Below are 26,074 nucleotides of genomic sequence, written 5' to 3' on the forward strand. Positions count from 1 at the left end.
ATCATTTTATTTCGGAGTCCCTGCAGAACTCTTAGACAGGTATTATCTGGTCCTGGTGACTCCTCATTTTTCATTTTCCAAACGTGTTTTAGCGTCGCTTCTTCTGACATCTCAATCACCACCTGTGGGATCCCCACACTGGGGGCAAACCATGGGATCCTCTCACCTGCACCCTGCGCTGGAGCAGTTGTTAGTTGGTGCAACAAACAAGTCCAGGGCATTTCCTTGCGTTTGCCTGCAGCTGCTTAAAGATTTGAGTTGGATTCTATGGGTTCTGAGCGCACGTTCACCCAGTTGTTGGACAGGGGGAGGTGTCTGGGTGCTCTGTCCCCAATAGCCCAACATTGGATCGCTGCTACTGGATCCGTCTCCGGCTTCCAGCATCAGCAGAGAGGCAGGACGAGCCCTGTTCAGCCCAGATGTGTTCTTCAGGTGGGTGCCAGCACACGGGGGTGGCTGCAGGGCTGGCAGCAGTCAGCCAGTCACTTAAAGAGCTTTTCCCCGCTGCGCTCAGGAGCAGCCTGCAAATCCCTTTTTTATTACAGGTCCTTACATCTCCCCGTTCCCTGAATTACACTGGAGCCAGTTGAGAGGAAAGGAAGAAAAAAGGAGAAATATCCCCTTGTTTGTTAAGGCGTGCTTCGCTTTCTCCCCGGGAAGGAAGGAAGGAAGGCTGCTCTCCAAATCAGCTTGATTTGGTAAACTGCTTCCAATGCAGCGTGTCACAGATAATTTATTCCCGGGTGCTGTAATCTGAGGGAAAACAGATAGAAGGACCTGTAGTCACATGCGCACGCACACACCAAAAGTTAAGTATTCTTGCTTTCGCTGACAGTACAAAGGTGTCATATACGAGAAGGATTGACACAGACCAAAGGGTCTTGTGGGAAATATGATAATAACTATAAAGAAGACAGATTATTCCCCAGTTGCCAACATTCAAACCTTTTTACAGTCAGTTCAAACATATAAAACTTTATTGCTGTAGCAGAAAGGGGAACAATTTCTGGTTGCACAGCTTTCCCAGGGCTGGGTTTATACTGTCTGTGTTATTGCTCTATAGTGGCATTTTAAAGTTTATTGAACAAGACTTTTACAATTGAAGGAAGTATATAAAACTGTAAATTTATTAGATTTTTCAGGATAAGTGCCCTTTCTAGTTGTGCTCAAGAATTCGGAGCTACGAGAAACTGCTAGTTACAAGACTTATTAATATTAAAGACTGAGAGAGTGCACATTTTATACCTTAACTGATCTAAAAAATAATATTATGATATTACTGAAAATCTGAGCTGTCACGGAGCGGGGTGTGCGGGGCGTCGCTGTGTGTATAAATATTCCACAGGCCTGGATGTGTACAGGTGCGTGAGCCGGGCTGTGCAGGTAGGTGCTGTGTGTGCATCCCCTTGCACCAGCATGGAAGGAGATGTGCGTGTTGGAGTGCGTGTAGATAGACAGGTGTGTGTTTGTAAATCAACATGTCTTGGTTTTATGTGCGTCCAGTTCCTGTATCACGCAGTGCCCATCAGTGAGGAGCCTGGGTGCACGTGGAAGGCTTTCAGATAGCACAGAAATACACCGGGGTGCCTGCATAGATGCGATGGTTCTGTTGGGGTTTGATTGCATGTGGTGCAGGTGGGCACCTCTGCGTTACTCATGTGTGGACATCTGCTGCGTGTAAATTACTCCATTTATACCGCATCCAGAGACCCATCTGGGCTTCTGTGCTGCACTCTGCTGTCGGGTGCTGTGTCTGGAGGGCTCAGCTTGCCCTGCTCTGCTGCCCGCTCCTCAGGGCTGCGGCGGAGTGCACAGATAATGAATGGGAAGGGACGGGATTCTCGGGTCTGCAGATTTGCTCAGAGCTGCTTATGCAGCAAAACAGGGCTGTAATGCTGCTGGAGACAGCAGAACCCTACAGAGAGCCTGTCCTGCCTGCGGGCCGGTGGGAAGCCCTGTCGGCTCCCTGTAGGAAGGTTTGCTCTCCAGCTTTGGCATGATTTTGCCTCAGTGTTGGTCTCTAAGTTGTGCACGGAGCTCCACCTGCCCACCCCAGTGACCAGTGTCACCGTGGGGACGTATGTCTGTCATGGGGTGGCCCTGGGGCTTTGCTATGCTGCTGTCACTCTTTCACGGCAAGGCATGGCCACCATCTCTCCCTCCATCCTCTGGTTGCTTTCCATCCTGTTCCCGTGCTAGCCTCTTTAATTAGTGTTTCTATTAGATTTAGCTAGGTTTTAGCTGGGGAGAAATAATCTCCCTGTAATTGCAGTATCTGCATGCGCGTGTTGAGGAGGAGGAAGAATATGAATGAGAAGCAGTGATGGCTCAGCACAGACAGGCACAGCTTGACCATGGAGTATCTCAGTGCATGCAGAGCGGTCCTGGCAGGGAGGTGGGGTGGTGCCAGTGGTCCTGCCAGCACCCTGCTTGTCCTCCAGCCCGGGGCACAGTGGGGATAAATCCTGCTTACGGAGCACAGCTGCTCTGCACCACATTGAGGAAAAGCCTTTTTTCAGCGTGGGTATCTGTGATGGCAACTTGGAAGGGCCGCGGGTCCTTTGGAGGCTGAGAGGGAGCGAGAAGAGCAGCACGGAGCAGCAGCGAGCATCGGGAAGTCAATAAGCCCTGAATCTTTTATGAGACCTTGGATATTCTGATCACAGCTCCGCTGGCACCGAGAATGGAATACAGATTATGTGAGAAAGTGTCCGTGACTTGAAGCTCAGTCCTGGGTCTTCCTGAGGTTTTTAACTTGCCTCCCCAAATTAACACTTCTCCAATGGTTCTGGGGGGGTTTCCCCACTCCCTTCCTAGAAGAGAGGGAGCTCAGTGGTATATTGGGGCCAGGGCTGGCTGGGGAGGTTCTGCTCAGAGCCTTATTCTGCGTGTTGTTAATAGCAGCAGCAGGCAGAGACACAGCGCGGCAAGCTAAGAGGAAGGAAAGCCCTCGCATCCCTTGTAATCCTGCACTGCACAGCGCGGCGGCACCGGCATTGCAAGGGTTCCTGCTGAATTCATTGCAGGTTTGGAGAGGACAGGAGAATGGAAGAAAATAAGGAGGATAGGGAGGGGGAAAAAAAAATCCCTTGCGCCGAGATGAATTTATGCCTAAGCTTGTCTTGGGAATGCAAATGTGTTTAAGACTCTCTGAGCTAAACCACCCCTTTTGGGAAGAGGGAGGGGGGAGAGGGGAAAAAAAAAAAAGAAGTATGACACGGAAAGGACACTGGGAGAATGTGAAATGAGGGCCTGCCTCCCCTCCTCCAGCACCCTGTGCTGCTGAAACAGTACTGGGGCTGGGATCAAGGGGGTGGCCGCAGCAGGGATGGGGGCTGCAGGATGCTGAGTGCTGCAGGGGAGCCCCCTCACAACGCCTGTGTTTGCAGGGCTGTGTGCTCCGTTAGGGCCCCTTTGCTGTCCCTCTGTCTGGTATCGAGAGGCATTTCTGTGCCCCTTGGTCCCCACTCTCCATCCTGCTGAACCCACAAACAAATAGGCAGCGATACTTCATGGCATGGTGTCTCCTCCTGCATCAAGCAAGCTCTCCCAATGGGCTTGGGAAGAGGGGAGCACAGGCAATGGAAGCAGCTCACTCTTCCCTGCTCTCCTGGCTGAGCTGCAGCGGTCCCATGGGACTGGGTGGCAGTACCCATGGGAACGAGTGGCAGGGCGCCACATACGTGTTCCTTGTGCCCCACAGCAGTGGGGACCAAGCAGGGCTCTTGGAGTGGCAGTGATGCTCACCAAGGGTCTGCAGAGCACTGTGGGGGCAGCTGGCTCCCTGTGCACCCCTGTCTGTATGCAGGTGACTTGCAGGTCCCCATCTCCCGCTAGATCCAAGCAGAATGGGGAGAGGAGAACTGCAGCAGCGAGCAGGAGGGAGGGGGGTGCAGAGGAGAAGAACCCACTGCCAATTGGGCAGTTGTGTCTGTTGTCTGGAGGCTGCTGCTAACCACTCGTTACAATTAAAATGAAGTGTCCGTCAGCGGCTATCTTCGCTGTGTGGCCCATATGTTTCTGAGCTGATACTGTCCGGATTATTCTGTTTGGGAGAACGATAACGGCTGTTTATAACCTTGGCAAAGACTGAGCCCTAATCAGGCTGGAGCACATTTTCACTGACTGGCTGATAACGGGCTGTTAGCTGCCTTATCGCTGGGGAGAGATAGGCCAAAATAAGCAGATCTGTGAGCACAGGAGCCCAACCAAGAGGCACATTCTCTGGCCTGGCCTTTATTTTTAGATGCTTTTCCCCCCGTCCCTTCTTGTTCCTGGCTGATTTCAGAGAGAAGGGGGGATTATTGCAGCAGAAGGGAAGGGAGGTTTTGTTCGCATCACTAAATGGGATGGCAAAAAAGGCATGCAGTCATCGTGCGGGGTGTGCTGTATTGCATCCCATGTGCCCACTGCCCCATGAATTACACCATGCCCCAAAGCACCCTGGGGTACATGTATCTCCATCTTCAGAGATGCTCAGAGAGCTGAATGTTCTGCTGCAGACACCACATTGGGAGCTGGTTACACAGTGGTGCTCAGGTGTGTAACGCAGCACCCTCCACAGTGAGGGTGGATGGAGCATCCCTGTGCTGGTGCAGAGTTCAGGCTGGTGCCACAATCCTGGCTGTGCCATCCCCTTCGTTGCCACATCCCAAAGTTGTTCCTTGTCTCTGCTCTCGAATCTTCCAGTGGAAGCGGTCCAGCGCCCGGTGCCGCTCCTCCCTCCCTCCTTCGCTCAGGCTCCGTACTCTGCCTTGAAGTCTCAGGCAGGTGTTCAAATAAATAATGCAGCTAAAAATACCTTTTGGCAGCAGCTGGGAGTTCTCATGAGCGGCGCTGGGGCACTGGGAGTACAGCATCCCGGCTCTGCAGGCAGGTGCAGCTATGCACTCCAGAAAGTTAGAGCAAGATTTGGGGGCACAGGGCTGTGCTCCCCCCAGAACAAACTGAGATGCTTATTCAGAACAGCATCACTTTCTGCCTGCTGCCCTTTCCTAGGAACGGCCCTGTGGCTCCCTGTGGTTTTTCCTCCTCCATTCACCCACATGGGAGCCCGCACGCCGGTGGGTGCAGATGGCTTCATCTCTACCAGAGCCCGTCTCCTGGCCTTGCACGGAGACCTTTCGAGATCTCCCCTGGCAGCGAATGGTTGGACGCCAGATTTAATTATCGCATCAGGAACATGGCTGGGGGCAGAGCATCTTTCAGTTGGCCACAAACAAAACTGACCTTGGTTTTCCTCTCGCCCAACCAAAAGCAAACTGTGTGCTGTGGTCAGAGCTGTTCCCATTGCAGTGTATGGAAGAGGAGGGCTGCCAGGCTGCTCCCTTCCCATACTCGCATGTTTTGGGGTGTGCCATGTCCCTGACATCAGCAAGGGTCACCCTGCTGTCCTGCAGAGCTTCTGCCCTTTGAGACCTGGAAGGATGGTGAGCTAGAAAACCTCCCAGTCTCAAAGGAAGGTAATGGCGTGTTTTTTGGATGTGTTTGGGCCCATTCCAAAAGCAGAATAAGATGGTTTTGGGGTGAAGCAGCAGAAGGCTGCTGTGCATCCCACTGGTGTGGTGGCTTCCCAATGTCCCCAGGGCCGTGGGGTTCATGCAGCTCTGCAGCCCTGGAAGCGCGGGCAGAGCTGCGTGGCTGCCACAAGCCAGGGCAAGCTGACTGTTCCCATCTCGTCCTGCACAGAACAAACAGAGCTCAAGGTAAAGCGCTGAAATTTCACCATGACCTTTTCTTAAAGCATTATAATCAAGTTGAACGTTTCCAGTTGTCCCACTAATGTTTGCCCCATGGGAGCAGGCGTCCTGCTCTGAGCAGGATGTTTGTGGCGAGGCCACACGTGCCCCGGGAGCTAATTGCACTGGATGCCAAACCAGCGCTGGGGGCGGGGAGGCAGGGGCAGAGGGCTGGGGCTGCTTCGTGCCTGGCGCTGCGACTCAGCCAGGGGAATGAATGTGCTCAACACTGTGCATCTGCTTCAGCCTTTGCTCTGGGCTCTCCGACACATGGATTGTAAAGCACACACCGCCTGGCGCGTTGCTCGGCACCCGTAAGGCCTCACAAGTGCGATTTCAAGGCGCGCGGGCTGCAGGATGAGCATCTCCTGCCTGGTGGGTGACCTGGGGCTGGTGCTGGAGGGCACTCTCTTGAGGGTTTGTGTGCTCTGGGAGCCTTCCCAGCACAGCACAGACCTTTCTGGGGTGGAGGATGGGCTGTGTTTATCATGTTGCATCCTGGGCTCAGCATCCTCCTTGTATCTCGTAGCCCTTGAGTGTTGTGCACATGCATACAGGTGCTGCCCCAGCATCCGTATCCCTCAGCCAGCGCTGCAGGAGATGGCACTGCCGGCCCCAGTGAGAAGGAGGTGGCAGAATGAGAAGGGATAAGGTTTAAATCCAGCCACCACTGCTCCCCACTGACCCCCAGCTGTGGGGATCATCTTCTCAGCATTCACTGTAACCCACAGCTCCCGCCCTTCCCCTGCACAGGGGGTCCCTGCCGCTGCCTGAGAGCCCTGCTGGCACCATGACATTTAGCTCGGCTGCCTCACCCCATCCATATGTATGAAGGGAGGTTGGTGAGGTTGGCCTCAGCCTCGTGACCTCCACAGACAGCGAGCTGCTCTGCAGGGCTTCAACTTGAGATTTCTCATTGAAATGTTCCAGCAAGCCCTGTTCGGTCCTGCTGCCTCCTCCCCTGCACTGGGCAGGGGGTGGCCAAGCAGGGCATTGTGTCCTCGGGGTCCCAAGGGTTTGTGCTGCACAAGGAAGGACAGCACTGGGAGATGCTCAAGAAACCATAGCATGGCACAGCCAAAGGGTGCAGCCAGCGGTCCCCCGTGGTGGTGATGTCACCTCCCTGCCCAACACTGAGGTCCCCGGGTTGGGCCCTGGGCACCCTGTCCCCGTCACATCCCCTTGCAGGCTGTTGTTCCTGCACAAAATGGCTCCACGGGCCCGCAGCCTCCCCCTCCCCAAAACTTGGTGCTCTTGGGTTCTCTGCAGAGCTGTCCTCTGTTCGGTTGTTCCCGGCTGTCAGAGGTTATATATATCCGCTCTGTTCATGCTCATCCTCTGTAACCATTTTCTGCTACAGAATCTTCTGGCTGCTCGTTGAAGCCTTAATCCGTAATGCAGCGATCAATGGGTGTGCGCCTTTACCACTCGGATGCTCATTTTTTAATCCCCACTGCCTCCTTCAATGTCATCCCTTCCCATTTTTCTTTATAGAATTTCAGGTCTACTGTACCTGCTGATTACTTAGCGGAGACCGCTGGACATCTCCCTTAATTAATTCCATCGATTTCTCAAATCCCACAAGGTTTGGGGTCCTTAGATTTCTGAAGCAGCTAAATGGAATGTCTAAATTCCGACATTTTCCCTCTATAAATTGTTTTGCCAGGGAGACGCTGAGAGGCAGCGTTCTGGCTTTATTTATTCAGAGCCGATCCCGACCCCAGAGCTGTCCCTGTCCTCACTGCAGGCAGTGGACGTGGCTGTCCCTTGATGCCCCTCTCCATGTGGCACCCTATAGACCCCCCAACCCCCCACTGCTGGAGCCTTGGGGTGGGAGCAGAGCTGCTGGCAGGGCCCCGTGCACCAGAGGGGCTGGGGAAGACTCTGTTGCTATGCGCAGGGAGCTTAATTTTATTATTGCTCTCTGCTATTTAATGTCTGTCTCTCAGGCAGCTGGTGATGTTTTAATGAAGCTGGAATCGTAGAGTCTGTAGCGCTGGGTGAGCGTAAGCTGCCGAGTCAGAATCGAATTAATAATTCATGAAATTAAAGTGTATAATTAATTCGAACCGTGCAGATGAGGAGGGACCCCAGTCTTTGGGCTGCAAGGAGCAGGCGCACACGTGTGTGTCCATCCACACAGCCCTGCCCCTGTCCCCCAACTTGGGCTTGGGCTGTTCTGAAACGCAGGGACCCGGTCTTGCCCTGCCTTAGGGGAATTTTCCTGCTTGAGGGCACTGATTTCAGATTAAAACTTAGAATCACAGAATCATTGGAGTTGGAAGGGACCCTTAAAGGCCATCTGGTCCAACCTCCCTGTGGTGAGCAGGGACACCTAGAGCTCCATAACGTGCTCAGAACCCACCCAGCCTGACCTCCACAATCACAGTCCCGGAGTCATGTTGTCCTGGTGAGTAAAACCCAATGGTACTCAGGTTGTGGCTCCTCCATGTAGGAACCACTCTGAGTAACCAGCAGGCAGAACTGTTACATCCTGGGCTGGTGAAGGAGCAGATTGCTTTCAGTCTGTGTGCAGCAGGACACAGTGATGAAGATGTGTGTCCACCTTGCAGGAGGCTCCAGGCTGCTCCCCATTGCATGGATTTGCCAGCAGTGAGAGGAGCAGGTACATTTGGGGGTGTCTTTCTCTAAGGCGTCGCTGTGTGGATGGACATCTCCATCCTGGGAACTGCTGAGGGGACCCGTTCACCATGTGAGTTGTTGCTGTGATCTGTGCCCAGTGTTTCTGCAGGCATTCAGAGCCATCCAAACCTCCTGGCCTTGTGCGGATGAATCAGGACAGCACAGTTTACTCCCTCAACTCTTTCTCTTAGCATACCGATACCACAAACCATAGCTGGGCCTCTTGTGCTCTGCTTCATCTCACTGTCTTGTGGTTTCTTCATTGTGAGAAAGGGAAAGGAAGGATTTCCCCCTCCCTGCAAGCATGACTGAACATAAGCAAAGGCCTCTGAGGCTGCACAGTGCTGGGAGAACATTGGGTGGTATGAATAATAGCCTGTCCCTCTTGCTGATGTGCTCCACTTTGGAGCACAGGTCTGTTGTTGTTGTTATTATTATTATTATTACAATTATTATTGTAGCTGCTACAAGACAGGATGTGGGGAAGCTGAGGCTGCTTCTGCAGCTGTGGCTGTGGGGGGGTGGGCATTTTGTGTGCCCTGTAAATGTCCCCTACTTCATTGCCATGGCCTCATATGGGGCCAGTGCCACTGCCCAGGATGAGCTGGGGCTGTAGGGTGGACCCAGAGCTGTGGGTGCCCCATCCTTGTTAATGCCCAAGGCAGGATTGGGTGGGACCCTGGGCAGCCTGATCTGTAACCAACCCATGGTGGGGCTTGGAACTGGATGGGCTTTGTGGTCCCTTCCAACAGAAGCCATTCTGTAGTTCTCTGATTCTGCCATCCTCATGTCCCCATCTCTTCCATCCCAGCTCCTCCCTGCTCACAGATTCCCAGAGTCCCCCAATAAGGGCAGCGTGTGGGGTGACATGGGGGGGTGGAGCAGGGCAGGATTGGAGGTGCAGGGCAGGAGCCCAGCTGAAAGGGTTACTGCAAACAAAAACACCATGCAAATGAGCTGCCTGCAACAGGTAGCCTTAATCAGATGCTGTCAGATGAATTCAGCATCTCTCCGATTGTCGCCTGCGCTAGCCTCCCGTTCAGAAGCCCTCATCTGCTCCAGATGTGGTTTAATTTACTGCGACTTGGCTAATTACTGTAATTAAGGATTAATTGCCATTAATTATTCACACATAAGCTCATCGCCAGTCAAAGAGCGGAGCCTTATGAAGCCTGCCACAGCAGCGAACATGAGCTCTGCAGCCTGGGTGGGCCCAGCAGGTCGCGGTGCTGCGGGGTTGGTACCCAGCTCCAGCCCACGGGTCACCCCCTGTCCCCAGGTGGGGCGGGGGCAGCTGGCAGCCACTGCTCGTAGCACTGATAATGAGGCAGAGCAGGGCTTTGCTGCTCTAACCTGTTTCCAGCAGGCTGTGGAAAGCTGCACCTCAGAGCATCCCTGTTGTCCCAGCAGGATGCTGAAGGGGCAGCGGTGGCTCCCAAGAGTGAGCTGTGGGCATGCCGTGGGGCACAGCTTGGCAGCAGCACGTGCAGTATGAAGGAGAAAAATAGGAATGATTAGATGGGTATTGTTCTATTAGATCTCTGCCTGCTTGCCATTGTGTCTCAGCATTTGGAGATGAAACATATTCATTTAGCTCCCAGGATGAATGGTTTTAATAAGGGGAGCACGATGAGGTGGGGTAGTCCTGATGACTTCAAAGACCCATTAGCTCACCCCCTGAGGCCATTCCAGTGATGACGTGGGCCGTGTGGCTATTAACACCACCATCAGGACAAGTTTTCTGCGTCCCTGCAAATCCTTCAGCCGGGGGGAGCGTGTTCGAGAGCCCAGTGGGAGACGTGTATTGGCCATAATCAGATTGGGGCGGCAGGAGGGGAGGGCAGGGCTCTGGCACTCGCCGATGCCACCCAGCACCCACTGCTCTGCCACCACCTCCTCTGTGTCCCCAAACTGGGCTCGTGTCTCCAAGACCTCGTTACCCGGCGCTCATTAGTTGTGTCGGGGAGATCCGGTGCCTCTCTGCCTTCCCACCCTGCCTGGGCTGCTTCATTACGCTCTGCCTCCAGGCTGGCGGTGACCTGCTTAAGCCTCCGATCACCCTAATTACCGTTATTAGGAGCATCTCTGGGTGCAGGGATGGGGACACCACGCTGCTGCTCTGCACGCCGGTTTGGGGCCGGGGTGTGCGGGGGGAGCGGGGTGGGCCCGGCTCAGGCTGTCAGCTCGGCTCAGCCCGGCTGTCAGGCGCTTGGATGTGCAGGGGCTCATCGCTCTAATTGACACCTTCCCCTCGCACCCCATGCACGGTCATCCCAGCCTTCCTCCTGCCTTCATCCCTCTGCTTGGCTGTGTGTGGGAGCAGTGTCCAGCCCCTGCAGCCCGTAACTGGGAAGGGAGCCTGGGTGTTCATGGCTTATATCAGAGCAGTGCCAGAGAGGGAGAGGCATGGAGCTGCTTTGGATGGAGGCTGCTTCCAGGAGTGTGGCAGCATCCCTCGGATGACAGCTTTGCGTGCTGATGTTCTGAACACAGGAGCATCCCGTGTGGGTTCCCTTGCTCCTGTCCGAGGCACTGCGGAAATGCCTCGTGTCAATGCTCTGAGGTCATTTCTGCCCATGGAAGGAGCAGAGCCCTAAAACCCGCAGGATTTCTGGTCACGCCTTGCTGTTCTGGAGGCATCTCGGTGCACGAGGGCTGCAGAGCGTGCAGGGGCTGTGTTGCGAGGCCTTCAGAGCACACAGAGAATGCTGGAGGGGGAGCTGGTGAGGTGGTTTTGTCTTACCCCGTGATTCCTGCTCGTAGAAGCCAGGATGGGGTTGCTCCATTCTTCCTTTCACTGTGACCCCACTCCTGCAAGCATCGCACCCCAAATGCCACTGAGATTTCTCCTTTGTGCACCGAGGAAGGCATCCCCAGGGGTCACCTGTGTATTGTGAGCCGAGTTCCTCGCAGGCAGTGCAGAGAGATCTCTCATTGACTCTGCTGTCTTTGTCATGTATTTATTTTAAAGTTGGCCCCTTTGATGTCTGACTTTGCGGCTTGCTTTATGCCAGAAGGCTCGGAGCAGCCTGTGTAATTAGCCCAGAAAACGCCGCTTTCATGTGGGCTGGGGGACCCAAGTGGAGAATGGGTTTTGAGGGCTTTGTTCTGCGCGGAGAACTGTTGTTTGGTGTTCGGTGGGTTTCAGCAGAGCTCTCCTGGCGCTTCCCTTTTTTCTCCTTCGCCGGGTTGGAGCTCAGCACTTTGGCAGTGAAAGCACGCATGGTGAGCTGCTGCCTTGTAGGGCTGTTTTGCTCCTATACTGTGTTTTCAAATAACAAAGTGCTGCCCATTCCCACCTGGCAGTGGGCACAACCTGTCTTCCTTCCATGGTGGCAGTGGGACCAGCAGTGAGCGCCCAGGGGGGCCTGCAGGGATGTCCCCATGCCATCCTCAAACCAGAGCCAAGGCACAGAGCTGCCACGTGGGCGCAGGTATCTCCTTCTGCCTCCCTTCAAATCTCAACATATCTTTTGCTAAGAAACCTCGTGCCATCTTCCTGCATATACCAACTCCCAAAGCTCAGCTTCACTCTGCTCTTGTTGGGGAATGAATTGGATACGGTGCAGCCCAGTGTGGGGCACGAGCCCCTTGCATATGGGTTATCCACGGCAATCCTGTGTTTAGAGCACGTTAATGAGCGCACGGGAGAGCGGGGAAGATGGATCGTTTATGGTTATGATCTGGCTACTGTCAAAATAACGTGTTATTTTGACGGTTGCTTTGTCTTTGCTCTTGGAGAAATACGGAGGTAGTTTCTTAGCAACAAAACTGTGTTCTCAAACAACACCAGTGAAAAACAACCCCCCAGAAGAGCAGCGCGGGGGGGAGAGGCAGGGAGGAGAGTGTTCTCCAGCACGTTCCCTGCCCTTGGTGCACCCACAAATCCTATGGAGAGCACTTTGTGTGCACCCCAGGGTGGCAGTCCTGCCTTGGGGACATGCTGGGACACCGCAGCCTGGCCGGCCCAGCTGGGTGGCAGAAGGAGGACAGGAGGGAGCTGCCTGCAAATGATTTGGCAAAGGTTTTTGTGCTCAGTTTGGAGCATCTTCTTTGAAGCCAGCGCCGGGTCTTGTGTCTGCGCTGACGTTGGAGTCCATGAGTGCAAACGGCTCCTGCAGCCAAGTATCTGCCAGGCTGTGTCGGGAGAACTTTTATCATTTCTGTCACAGACATCACAACTCGCTTGTCTTACCATACATCTTCCTAAATGTGACAGAATATTCAGCTGTTATTAATTGAATACTCTCTAATTTAACTGCTTAGCAGGAGGAAGAGCGACTGGTTTGTTTCAGCACAGAGAGCTGACGATGGGAGGATTTGGGGTACCAAGGGGTGGTTTGTGGATGAAATGGGGCTTTCGGGCCGGGCACCCCCGTTGGCATGGGAGGTGGCCAAGGAACGTCCCCCTTGCATTGGCCTCATCTTGCTCCAATGTGTGCTGTGCTCCTGGTTCCGTGCCCAGGTACGGTCCCATGTAGCACAGCCCACTCTGGTTGTGACCTGGGAGATTTGGCAGCTGTAGGGATTTGGGGGGAGGGCTGCAGAGCCCCTCTGCCACCCCGCACTGGAGGACCAACCAACCCTGTCCCCCGTCCTGTGCCCACCATCCACTTGTACACATGTGCCCGTGTCTCTGTGCCACTCACCATGAAAGTTCAAAGCCAGAGTCAAGTTTATTGTTTCTATCTCGTTTACTTTAAGTATAGTTTTACACTTTATTATATGCTGTGACATCTTAAATGGAGCCTGTCACTCCATCTTGACTACTGCTAGGGGCTACAGCCACTTACTGTGTCAGGCTTTTCGGCAGCCCTGATTAACGATATCAAAACGAATGGATCCCAGCACAGGCACAAGCACGAAAATCAAGGGGTGATTTGCATATTCAAATTGTGCACTGCATTGAAAGGATGCAGCTAATGCAGGTATTGCACCCATACACCCTACGGATGCAATTGCACGCTGCCGTACATGACATGTGCACGAGCTGTTCAAGCTGTTGAGGTTCGTGCACACATAGGTGTGTTTATTTAGCATCTTCAGCCAAAGGGAAAAAGCATTTTTCTCTGAGTTTTCTTTCATTTCCCAGGACAATATATCAATTAGGATAGCTAAATGGAATAATATTCTTTTCTCTTGGTAGCCCATTGGAATATATTGCAGGATTACCCAGGCAAGAGGTTCGTTAGTTGTGTTTTTTCTCCTAAAGTAGCATTTTGTTCGGTTAATTCATGCGCTAGAAAAACAAACTTTCTGTTCTTCCAGTCCAATCTCCACTTACAAGTCAGGTTTTTGTAACCCTGTCATTAAAATGCGAGGTAGCCTACAGTAATTTGAATATTTCATTCTGCCGGCTGCTAATGCACTCTGCATTACAGATGGTACTTGCTCCATCCTTCTGGACTGGGTTCAATTATAAATGAAAGTAGGGAGCTGAGATTTGTCTTTTTGTCTCTGCTTAGTTGGAATAACACAATAAAGCTTGATGGGTAGGAATTCCTCAAGCTGCCTCCTCTTTGCCTGCTACGTTTCCTGTGCAGCTTTCAAGCCTAGCCTGGAGTATTAGGGCTGGCAGTGGCAGAGTTCTTCACCGTTCCTTTGTGCCTCAGAGGCATTGCATCCTCTTTTTGGAAGCTCAGTTCCGTCCCTTTCCATGCCCATGTCCCCGTCTGCCTCCTGAACATAGGGCAGGGGTAGGGGACACGCTTGAGATGCTCTGAGGACAAGGAGGGAGGATGCTGCATGGATGCTGGGGTGCTGCAGGCCTCCCCATCGCTCTGCCTGGGGATGCAGCTTCTCTCATGATGCGTCCTGTCTTAAATCCAGACCAGGGTGACAGCCATGTCCTTTGCTGTGGGGCACAAGGCAGCCCTGTTCCAGCCTGGGGCTGCTGCTGCAGGCTCTTCCCAAATCCCCTTGCAGTGATGGGGCCCCTGGAGAACCAAAGAAAACATTTACCTCTGCTTCATGATTAACAAAAGGGGGGTAGCAGGGCTATAGCCCAGCTGCACGGCGGCTCTCTATTACATACAGATGCCTTTTGCGAGCTCCTTCCTCATCTCCAAACGGTAAAAGCGATATTGCCAGGGGAGTCGGAGGAGGTGAGGGCAGGGCTTTCAATTTGGTTTTACATTTACAAGGACCAGATGGCCCGCTGGAGATGATCTTTGATCTGGGACGCAGCCGGAGTTTGTTGAAGATTTTTGCTCCCTTTTTTAATCTCCTGCCCGTTTATGGCGTGGGCCTCTCGCAGGAGGCTGGAGGAGCCGGGGGGCTGTGCGTCAGTCTGTCTGGCCAGCCCCCCACCTCAGGCTTGGTGTCAGCCCCAGCGCCTGCAGGGAGGTGGGAGAGGATGGCTTTGTGGTTAAAAACCCAACATCGAGCTGTCCAGGGTCATGGATCATCTCCTTGCTGCTTCATCTCCTGCATATTTCTGGTTGTGTCCCTAAAACTCTGCCTGATTTTGGGAGAACCAGCCCAGATCCTGTTAAACCATGGCCCCACAGCATGGAAATGTGTGTCAGTGAGATCTTGCTTGGCAATATAACTAAACAGACACAGACGCCTTGAAACAGAAATGCCATTAATTGATCCTTTTTAACGATTTTGCTCCATTTTCTCTGGTGTCTCCCAGGCACGTGGAGATGGATGGTCTCCTCTCCTCTCTCCTCCCCACCCTTCAGCAGCAAAGACCCATTTTGGGTATCTTTCTTCCCCCACATGTTTCGCATGGAGCCGAAGCAAACACAGCCGATCCTATTTCACAAGCGCTTGGACTCTTGCAGCATTCTCCCTCCTGTCCAAACAGATCATTTACAGAAGGGGCCTCCATTTAAAAAAGGAACTGAATGTTTGGAGCTGCTTTCTGGCCTTAAAATGCTGCTGACCGGCTGTTGCTTTGCCTGGCCCATTGTGGCCAGGCCCAGCAGGTTGCTGTGGTGGCACAAGGGGCTGAGCATCGCTCTGAGTACATCCTCATTTGTTTGCCCAAATCCCCAGCAAAACTGGACTGTTTGAGCATCAGTTTGCAGCTGTGATACGTTTGGGGCTCAAGTGGGAGCTGCATGTTGTCTGTCCCTGCCTGCTCTCTTCCTAGATCTCTGTCTGGATGTGGAGGTGATGGCTGTTTCTGCTGAGGCCTCTGGAAGGTGCAGCCCTGAGCCATGGCTCTGAGAACTGCTTGGTGCTGAGACCCCCAGCTTTGGAGATTCTCTCCTGTGCCTGGCCCTTGGCCACTCCTTTCACCTATGACTCCTTGGCCTGGCTGCTTTATATGGAGAGCAGCAGGCATGGCGGGGCAGGGAGGTGACCTTAGCAGGAGGAGAGCGGCTGGAAAGCTCGCTTCCTTCTGGGGAAGGCCTCCCTTTGTTCCTCCCAGGCCTCTGGGCCTGGCCTGGGGCGGTGGGATCGGGACCCCTGTCCTCAGAGGGGCTGCGGAGGCCCCGGCTTCTCATTAGTAGATTCAGCTCATTCAAAGGACTGGTTTCTTTTCAGCATGGAGAATTCATATGCAAAGCGCCACACGGAGCAGGAGGCAGATCCCAGCCCAACTGGCATTCAGGGCTCTTTTTTTTTTTATGACTGGACTTGTCCTCCAAGCAGTCCCATCTTTTGTTTGCTGATTTGTTCCTGCAGGGCTTAGAGAATCCCACATCCACTCCCAGCTCGGAGCTGAGGAGTGTTTCCATGTGTGCCATGCCTGAGCCATTGGGTGGGTGCAGTGGTTTGTGCTGCCCTTTGAAGAGTCCCTTCTTGGGACTGTGCTCTGTCACAGGCTCCAGCAGATTAGGGTGAGGTCCCACCACTGTAGGCAGATCCAGGATGCTTTATTGTACCCCAGTGTAGCATTAACTGGGCTCATGGAGTCAAGTTTATGTACCCAGCTCACTCACTGGACATACACTAACCCACTCAGCGTGGGGAAGGGCTGGAAAGAAGCAAGCAACGTGTGCTCATTCTGCTGCCCAAGGAGTCACACTGCTCAGGGAATCTGGTTTTCAGCAGTTACCAATTCAATGTGTTCGGGGTGTTTTGGGTTGTTTTTGTTTTGTTTTGTTTTTTGTGGAAAGGGCTATTTTAGGTCACTGTTCAGTTTTGGAGGATATTTCTTTCCACTGTGTTAGTGATCATTTTCCAGACCTTTTGAGCGTTGTGCTGCCAGATTATCTCTCTCTATGGCAACTGGTTTGGCACTGGGGAGGAGCTGGGAGAAAACTTGAGCAGATTCCCCCCCATCCTGCGCGATCCACTTCTCCCTTCTGCAGCTTCCATGGCACACATGAGCTGCACCCCCCTGAAGTGATAGAAAGCTGCTGTTGGGATATGAGAGATGTTTTGGCATGTGATAAGTCCCCCTCCTCCCATTCTCCACACTCCAAAATTACAGTGTGAGGTTAGTTCAGGCTTTTTTTTTTGGTGTGTGTGTGTGTGTGAATTTGGGTTGAATTCAGGAAATAATTTGGCCTCTTCCGTCCCAGAAAGATACAGAGTTATTATTTTCTGAAGCACTTTTTGATTCTTTTGAAGCTGACCCAAATTTTGATTAAAAAGAAAAGGAGGGAGGGGGAAAATTATGACATGAAATGGAAAGAGATTTCTTTCTTGGTTCAGGAAATGCTTTCTGATTGATCTGAATTTGGGTTGCAACGCAAGCTGCTCAAATGTGATGTGCTGGAGCATCTGATGCTTCTTCTGTGGTCATGGCCCTGATGGGTCTACTGAGGCTTCTTGGCCATGGCTGGAGTTGGCCTCAGGGCAGGGTGGGCCTTTAATCTGAGCAGACACGGCACTCATGGATTCAGTCAGTTTCGCAGTGTTCCTCCTTTCTCCGTGAAATAAATAAGAAGATGCACAAAAAAGCTGTTTTGCCAGCTGAAATTTTCCATGCCTCATCTCATGGCAGCCTGTTTTGGAAAATCTGAGCAAAATCTGTTCATCCATTTGTAAGTTTTGGAAAGGTTGGAGAGAGGAGGGGAACTTTGATGTCAATTGTAAGAAAAAAAAAAAACCCTAACTTTTCTTAATTCCCACTTCCTGGAAGGGTGTGTGCCTGCGTACTTGGAAATAGCAGCTTCCATTCATGGTGGAAATTAGCACTGATGTTTTGATGCTGATTTTCTCCGTTGCTTTGCACGGTGGACGTACCCAACTGAGGTCTCAGAGGCTCTGCGTTGACTTAGCATGGAAACACTCCACCTTGTTGGCCGTGATTGGTGATTTTACAGGGCTGTGACTTCGAGATATGCAGTTTAATGCCTCTCCCTGCATTGGTCGAGCTGTCTCTCCACGCTGGCCAAGGTATGGCCGTAGTTTCTGTCAGTATATTGAACGTGTGCTTGATGCAGTGCGGGTACATTGGCTTGATTTACGCAGGATTTCAAGCTTCAGGGCTGCCAAGTTAGGGAATTCTGTATTTTCTTTTGTGTTTGCTTTGTTGTTGCAGAAGAAAGCAAGCTGCGCATATACTTGAATAGAAAAAAAACCAGCAGGAATTTAGGTAGGTGTGCAGTGATTAGAGGCTGCATTGAAAAGCCAAGTTTGGGAAGAGCAACTGAAGGCCATGCCAGCGTGGATCAGCTCCAGCTGCCCTGGGTATGGACACACACACAGGTGTGAGCCCCAGCCAGCCACAAGCCACCCGCATGTGTTAAGTCCTTGCAGTTTTAACTGTCCTCAAATCTGAGGCAGATGGGAGTGTTTTTTGTACCAGGTTCAGTGCTGTTGATCTCAAATGTTCACAAATGTAGAACTAAGCTCCAGGGAATATTGAGAGTAGCTTGAAATAATGTGATTCGTTAGTGGTTTTGTTAGCACAGTGTTGGCATCACGGCAGTCCCTCTGGTTGCTGGCTGTTGTTTCAGACCTAAAAGCTTTTAGTTGAACAGCGAGCTGGTGTAAATCCTGAAGCTGGAGCTCTCTGAACCCAAGCAGATACTGTGAATGGTACTTAAATTGCAAAGGGTGGGAGGAGAGTTGTTTGATGGGCACATTGGAGTTCCTGTGTTCCCAGAGGAGCTGCAGTGCCATCACCATGCTTATGGCACATCCCAGTCCAGGAAAGAGTTTGGGCAGGACCTTGTAGTAGCCCCGCGGGGCTCTACAAGTGGCATAGCTGCTCCCATTTCCCCATGGAAAAGTCATGCAGGAAGCTCACAGCCGTGGCAGAAGGATCCTTGCTTCTCCTGCGAATGCTGCTGGCTGCGTTGTTCCCCCCTCAGTACATCTTAGGCACAGTGGAGGCAGGAAAGAAAACCCTTCTGAAAATCACAACCTAATTACTCCCATCTGCTCCGGCACGGCTTCCCATTTCTGCCTGCCAGGATGCTTGTCTCCGATGCTAAGTAGCACATTATTTTCGATAAGTTGCAATCATTTACTTGAAATTTCCTTCTCCTTTAAACATCCCCCTGGAAAGGCACTGCAGCAAGTTGGGAACAGGCAGGAACAGCCAGGAGAGAAGCCATTTAAAAGCATCCCAGATTGGTCAGGAGCCCTCTGTTACTCCTTCAAAGCCTGCAGTTTGCTTCTTTCCTTAGTTGGCTTGTGTTGGTGCCCGACTCTTATATCACCACCTGGCTTGGCCTCTGTTCTGCCCCACATCTGCCTGTCCCCAGGGCATCGCCATCCTTTCCCTGGGCTTGACCTGGTGCATGAGACCCACTGCTATGTGCTGGGTACACTTGGTTGGGGGTCACCAGCAGGAGAAGGAGAACATGGCTCTGTTAATGTGGGAGGCAGAGGTGGGGGTGGTGGTGAGAGGAGGATGTGGTTTCAGTGATCCCCAGCTGCTGGTGATGGTCACCCTGGTCACCAGTGGCCATGGAAGGGCCGTGCTCAGTGCACAGCGAGCGAGCTGAGGGATGGTTTGCAGCAGTGCAAATGGGGACAAGGAGTGTGGTTTTGCTTTGATTTTAGAGTATGGATACATTCTATTTACGTGTATTTGTGTATGTGTATGTATGTACGTACATACAGAGATGCGTTGTGTGCCAGCAGGAACACTCAGCAAGGGCTGAGCACCCTCTAGTGGCATTTGCTGCCGCTCAGGGCTGCCAAGCCTGCAGAAAAGCAGCCAAGGACAGAAGCTCTGCCACGAATTTGCCTCCCCCAGCCCCAGCTCTCGGTCGTTATCTTTCCTTTGGCTTCTCCTTCCCCTCTGTTTAATCAGGAGCAGCAAATGTTGAGCACTGGGGTAGCAGGCTGAGGGTTGTGGCCGCTTGGGAGCTGCATCAGTTCTATACAGACACACTGCCCATCCCATTTATTTACCCAGCAGCATTATTCCACCTGACCCCCCGCCCTAGCTGGGTTTTGGGAACACATATCCAGGCATACCCACATACACAGGGATCCCAGTGCTCCCGCTCCTGCAGCACAGCGATGGCACGGCGATGGCCCGTGCTTCCCATCACAAAGCAGATCGCCAAACATAAACTAATTAATCACTTGTGCCTACCTGTCAGGTCAATGATTCCCGAGATTTTTAATCTAAAAATATTTCCCTTTTGAAATCTGGATGCAGCTGTTTCGACAGCTCTCGTTTTGATTTGTTTTCGGGTTTGTTTTATTTAATGAGTGTTTTACCCGAGCTGCATTCCATCTGTATTTGGGCTTTTGATGTGCTTCAGTTTAATGTTCTCTTTTAATTGTGAGATAGGAATTTATTCCCTTCATTCCATAGCAAGTTCATATGGCGAGTGTTGTCACTTCTTCCCCGTGTGGAGGAGCAGTGATGTCAGCACATGCAGGACCCATCTGCTGGGGACTCCTCTTGCTTAGAAATTGACCCCTGCTCCCCAGTTTGGTGCCGTGCCCCCATCCTTCTTCTTATAAATAATTGTCTCTAGGGTGGAGTCGTTTAATATTGGTCTTTTCCAACCTTGATGATTTCGTGATCCTGTGATCTTTAGCATATTTCAGAGCCAGAAGGAACGCGCTTCTTGCTTGGCTCTGTTTCTCATCTACTCTCATTTTACATCTTACTGGCATCTGCCTTCAGATATGTTTTTAAACGCGGTGAAAATCACTTGCTCTTGCTGCTCCTGCTGCGGCCTGGGGTTCAGAAGGGATGGGATGAGCATCCCAGGTACCTCAGGCACTGCTTCCCTAAAGCCCATACGGCATCATACAGCTCCAGCAATGCAACAGCTTCCACGTGAGGGATGCTCACACTCTTCCACCGTGTTTTGAGTCCTTGTGACAGATGAGACAGGAAAATACAATTTGCTTCTCTTCTGAGATGTCTTTTTTGTTGTTGTTGTTGCCTTGTCAAGGATGTATTTTATTCCGTGCAGATGCGCACACCTGTTTGTGTGCACGTGGAAAGCGAGGGCCACGGCTGTGTGTGCAAACAGCCGGCAGGTGGGACCTTCCATGTGATGAAACGCCTTGTGTTTTGCATGGGTCTGCAGTTGTGCTCATGTATCCCCCCTCAGCCCAGTCTGCAGGCAGAGCAGCACCCATTAATTGGAGGAGGGAGACACTCCAAGAACGACTCTTAGTGGGAGCAGTCATTAAAGCAGCGAGTACGGAGAGGGGAGAAGAATTCTCTCCTTGGCAAGTCGTTCTGTGCGGATTGATTTATTGGTGCCCCTTTTCTTACGGTTTTAGAATTCACTCAAATGACCAGATGCTAAAAAAGGCCTTTTGAAAATGATGCATTTTATTTCATACATCTTATTAGTATTATTTCCTTGAGTGGCTAAAAGCTCCATGTGCTTTAGCTTCACCCGTATATAGAGACATGGAAACTGAAGCATGGCCTGTCCTGTGTTCTGTGCTGCTGCCTCCTCCTCCTGGGGCTGAGGATGTCTGGGCAAGCTGAGGTTTGGGCTGGAGCCTTTCCATCCCGTGCTTGAATTGGGAAGTGGTCTCTATTACTGATTTCAGTAAGTTTGGGTACATTCAGCGTGGTTTTGGTTGGTGTTGTTGGAACTGAACCGAGAAAGGATGTGGTTTAGTGGGCACGGTGGTCATGGGTGCATGGTTGGACTAGATATCTTAGAGGTCTATTACAGCCTTAGTGATTCTATGATTCTTTGGTTCTGTGAGAGCATCACGTCGGTGCAGATGCGATGGGAAATGCTGCAGGCTGCGAGCGAGCAGCTTTGCTGTGTGTTTGCAGCAAAATGCAGCTTTCTGGGTTACTTCTGATGGGAGGCTCCTGCTGCTTCTGCCCTATTTCTAGAGGGAAAGGAGCAGGAATGGGAGAGAGAAATTGCAGAAGCCGGGGGTATCTCGCAGCTTAGGGCTGTGCCACATGGGTCACCGTGCACTGACCCTCCATACCTGCACACTGGACATCTCTTCCTTCCCTTTGTGTCCCCGCAGTGCTGAGCATCCGGGGAGCGCAGGAAGAGGAGCCCACGGACCCGCAGCTGATGCGGTTAGACAACATGCTGCTGGCCGAGGGTGTCGCGGGCCCTGAGAAAGGAGGGGGCTCTGCTGCTGCCGCCGCTGCCGCTGCTGCATCGGGAGGAGCCGGATCCGACAACTCAGTGGAGCACTCCGACTACAGAGCCAAGCTGTCCCAGATCCGGCAGATCTACCACACGGAGCTGGAGAAGTACGAGCAGGTAACAGGCTCATTCATGGCATGGGATGCGAGCAGCACGGTGCTGCTGCCCACGCCAGGCAAACAGCCTTGGACCACTACTGACATCTATTGTTAGCAGAGCGCGGGCAGCGCAAGCTGTTGCTTTGTACAACAGTGGAAATGTGTCTTCTTAGCACTAGGACAGCTCTTGTTTTGCGCTGGGGTGTGCAATGAGAATAGGCTCAGCATGTGTTCCCTCTTCAGTTTTCCTGCTTCTCCCTTTGCATTTGGCTAAAAATTAGCACTGTTGAAGGGGACTCCTCTTTGAGGCAGTGGCCTCATTGCAGGCAGTTTTCCAAGGACCCTTAAGCTTGAATCAGAATCTCTCTTGTGTATTACTTCTGCTTGGAAAGTTCATTTTCCAGAAGGGGAAAAAAAAAAAGAAAAAAAAAAAAGAAAATGTGCCTTTTTTCTTGTGGCAAATGATTCTTTAAAAACAAAAAAAAAGAAGACAAACTATTTGGGTCATGAATGCAGCTATTAGTAACACTGACAATTGCATGAGAAGCTTTGCAAGCCAAAGCTCCGAATCGCTTTCTTTCAAACACTTCCAGATGTTTTGCAAAGCTTTTTTCCAGGCTGCACCACTCGCTCTTGTGATGAGTGTGGTTTGTACCCCAAGCATCCCTCCTTTTGGGTGGAGAAGCAGAGCATGGCCTCAGCGTTACAGGCACTGTGCCATGGGGCGAGGAGGGCTGGCAGTGAGGGGGTGCATGGCGTGGGCTGACCTTTGTGGCTGTCCTCAGCCGCTGCTGCTGCTGCCCCAGGGCAGTGTGGCCGACTCACGTGGCTGGGGCACAAGGCACGTCGCAGCTCATCCTTCAGGCTGCAGAGGGAGAGGGACCCCATGTCCTTTGGCATCCCAGCCCAGTGAGAGCAGTGGGAAGGGCAGAGCCCTCCCAGCGCCTTCCCTCTGGCTTGTTCCTTCTCACAACCCATTCCAGTGTCATTTTTACCACCAAGATGCTTTGGGATCAAATGTGCTGGGCTACATTTTTACAGCTGCAGGAGGCAGAGCAAGAACCACCGCCCTGCAAAACCAGGGGTTGGAATGGCTCTCCTGACCTCTGTACCCCCTCTTTCTAGCTCTGTCTGGCTTCACACCGTGTCTGGCTGTCGCTGTGACAGCACAGCACTCTCCTGCAATTTTCCTTTAATGCTCTTATTTCACGCTAAGAGGAGACAAGCTGAAATTGCTCAGCTGTCTGGGAGCAAAGAGTCACTGGGCTCAGAGCTCTCATACCCAACCCCACAGCCCAGGCAGGTCAGGGCTGTTGGCTGTAGGGTTCATCACCTGCCCATAGGCTGATCCTGGGGAAGATGTGCTGGTTGAAAGGTTTGCGGTCCTCTGATTCATCTGTAGCTCCTCCAGCCCTATCCAGAAGTATAAGGGCTGGGACATCCTGACAGGTCCTAGAGCTTCAGTTGCTCCAGCTCCCATCTATGGGATGTGAGAACATACAGCTGACTCCAGCCTTTTGCTCTGTGTACATTGGGATTTTCTCCTCCAGTGAGAGGAATCCATGTCCCCTTGAGAGGCAGCACTCCTTTGTGAATCTACCCTAACAAACCTTAACAACTGAGGCTACTGCCTGCATCTCCTTCTTTAGCTGTCTGCTCCTGTGCTCTCCTTGACACCATCGAATGACCTTCCGATCCTGGGGTTTCTTTTGCTTTTCTTGCCATCCCAGGCATGCAACGAATTCACCACCCACGTGATGAACCTGCTCAGAGAACAGAGCCGGACACGTCCCATTTCTCCTAAGGAGATTGAAAGGATGGTGGGCATCATTCATCGAAAATTCAGCTCCATCCAGATGCAGCTGAAGCAAAGCACGTGTGAAGCCGTCATGATCTTGCGCTCCCGATTTCTGGACGCACGGTGAGTTCACATTCCCAGACCTTTCTCCACACCCACTGAGCAGCCTTGTTTGGTCCTCAGGGATAGGGAGGCTAGGCAGCCCTAACTTGGGAAGAAATAGCTGACAGTATCCAGCTATGAAAGGAACAGACTTTCCCAAGGTCTTATCTGTGGGTGCTTTCTCAGCACAGAGCAGTGCAGAGCAGCACTGACATCTTGTGCTAGCACAGCCAGGTGTTGGGGGTCACCTTCCCAGGTGCAGGATCTGGGTGCTGGCGTTAAGAGACATGACTTGCTTTGGAAGGTGCTGAGAGAGGAGGCCCCAGCAAAGTGCAGATGGGGATTCCTGGCCATGAGTCCGCTGCACCCTGTGCTCCCAGGAGCTGGGGAAGATGGGAGGCAAGTAGGGAAGGTCAGAGCATTGAAATTTCCTCTTAGAAAGTGCAGTGATGCACTGGCATAGGCTGCCCAGGGAAGTGGTGGAATCGCTGTAGTACTGTAGTACTGTCCCTGTAGTCATGAACCGTGCAGATATGGCTCTGATGGTTAGTGGGCATGGTGAGGATGGGTAGATGGTTGAACAAATAATTCTGTGAAAGTTATGTTCCTGTTTCTGGAACTCTGGTACTGATTCCTTTTTCTTCTGCTTTTCCTTTCTTCTCTATAAGGCGGAAGAGAAGAAACTTCAACAAGCAGGCTACGGAAATCCTGAATGAGTATTTCTATTCCCATCTCAGCAACCCTTACCCCAGTGAGGAAGCCAAAGAAGAGCTAGCCAAGAAATGCGGCATCACAGTCTCACAGGTGAGAGAGCCCAGAAATACAGCAGAGACAGCTGCTGCTCAAGGGAAACCAAACGCCTTGAAGGGCACTTAGACCTCAGTCTAGTTACTTATGTCCCACTGTTGAGCATTTAATTACTAAATGGGATCAGAGTAGACTGGTGAGTTGGAGGGTAGACAGCAGACTTACCGTGGGTGAATTTGGGAGAGGGCTTAGATGGGATGAAGACGTAATGTGTGTGACTGTGTGTGCAATCAAGGTGTCAGCAGCACAGAAGTAATTCAGCACAATGCATGGAGGCAGTTTTCTCCTCAGGGAATCAGTACTGGTTTGTAACAAGAGCTCGTTTGAGCTGAAAGACTGTTCTTCAGGGCAAGTGATTTTTGAAGGCAGTAGGAGGAGTTGAGCAGAGTTTGCCTGTTGAGGCAGAAGGAACAAGGTCCTGGTGGGAAGGGGTTGGGTCAAACAGGCCAATGGTTAGAGTTAGTGCTTGAGGAGAGTGGGCTTTCTCAGGGTCATTTTTCCCTTATTTGCTTATTCCTCAGAGAAAGGTTGGTCAGTAAAGACAGACTGAGTTATTTCTGTGTATGTGAAGCAGCCGTGTACTTCCTGGAGTCTTTAGTTATGAACTGCTACAGGGATTTTTGAGGAGCATCGTCGGTCCTTGAAGTGTTTGGCTGTACATTACTCAGGCCTGCCCTTTGTTTTCTCACTTTTTGGAGCAAGCCTCGTGACTGAGGGCCGGAATGTTGCCTCTGGTAGTCTTATCCTCGTGTGAGCTTAGCGCTCCCTCCAGGCTCCTGTTGCACTCCTCGTCTTGGGCCTCCTTCCAGCCCCAAGGCACATGCCTGCTCATCACTTGAGTAAACTGAAGACAGCGGCAGCATCTGGTGTCCTTGTGAGAGCATGTCTGCCTTCAGCAGGAGCAGCAGCATCCGAGGGTAGGAGTCGTCACTGTGCTGAATGCCTGCTGTGCCACTCTGACTGCATCCCCTGTGCCAGAAGATCCAAGCATTGATTCTGTCCAGAGTTACCTGCAGGAGACAGGACATATTGGCTCAAGTAAAACTGCAGCTGTCCTGATGCTTCCCCTCTCACTTTTAATTCATCTGTTCACACTTACAACTTCTCCCTGGTGGAGAGAAAATGCCCGGGAGAAATACTGTGCTTATGAGCTAAGTGGGAAGCTGGAGATGGAGCACACTGCCATTAATGAGAAAGCTGGACTGAGAGGTGGAATGGAGCTCTTAACAACCTGTGCCTGCTCCCAGTGCCATTGAGTATTCAGTCCCAGATCTGGCTTGGGTGCTGATCTGAGTTATTGCTTTTTGCCTCCCTAGAGTCTCTGCATGTTACATTTTCCTTTTCCTCCTATGCAGCAGCAGTAGGTGCAATTCAGTACCAGGTAAATTGGTGGATGAAGCTGCTTCTCTATAGAAGCTGCTGAGCTGT

At 51.9% G+C, this 26,074-nt stretch overlaps 1 protein-coding gene across 3 annotated transcripts in view; it reads left to right on the top strand.

Annotated features, from left to right (window-relative positions):
* The window catches only part of PBX1 (PBX homeobox 1), a 100,010-nt gene that overhangs the window by 56,286 nt on the left and 17,650 nt on the right, over window positions 1–26,074 (top strand). For all 3 annotated transcript variants that reach the window (XM_015869740.2, XM_015869741.2, XM_015869739.2), the window contains exons 3-5: window positions 21,714–21,958; window positions 23,670–23,860; window positions 24,508–24,643. In XM_015869740.2, coding sequence (XP_015725226.1) covers window positions 21,714–21,958; window positions 23,670–23,860; window positions 24,508–24,643 — 572 coding nt within the window. The remainder of the gene's footprint in view (window positions 1–21,713; window positions 21,959–23,669; window positions 23,861–24,507; window positions 24,644–26,074) is intronic.

This window comes from Coturnix japonica, chromosome 8 (assembly GCF_001577835.2).
Source record: "Coturnix japonica isolate 7356 chromosome 8, Coturnix japonica 2.1, whole genome shotgun sequence".
NCBI lineage: Eukaryota > Metazoa > Chordata > Aves > Galliformes > Phasianidae > Coturnix > Coturnix japonica.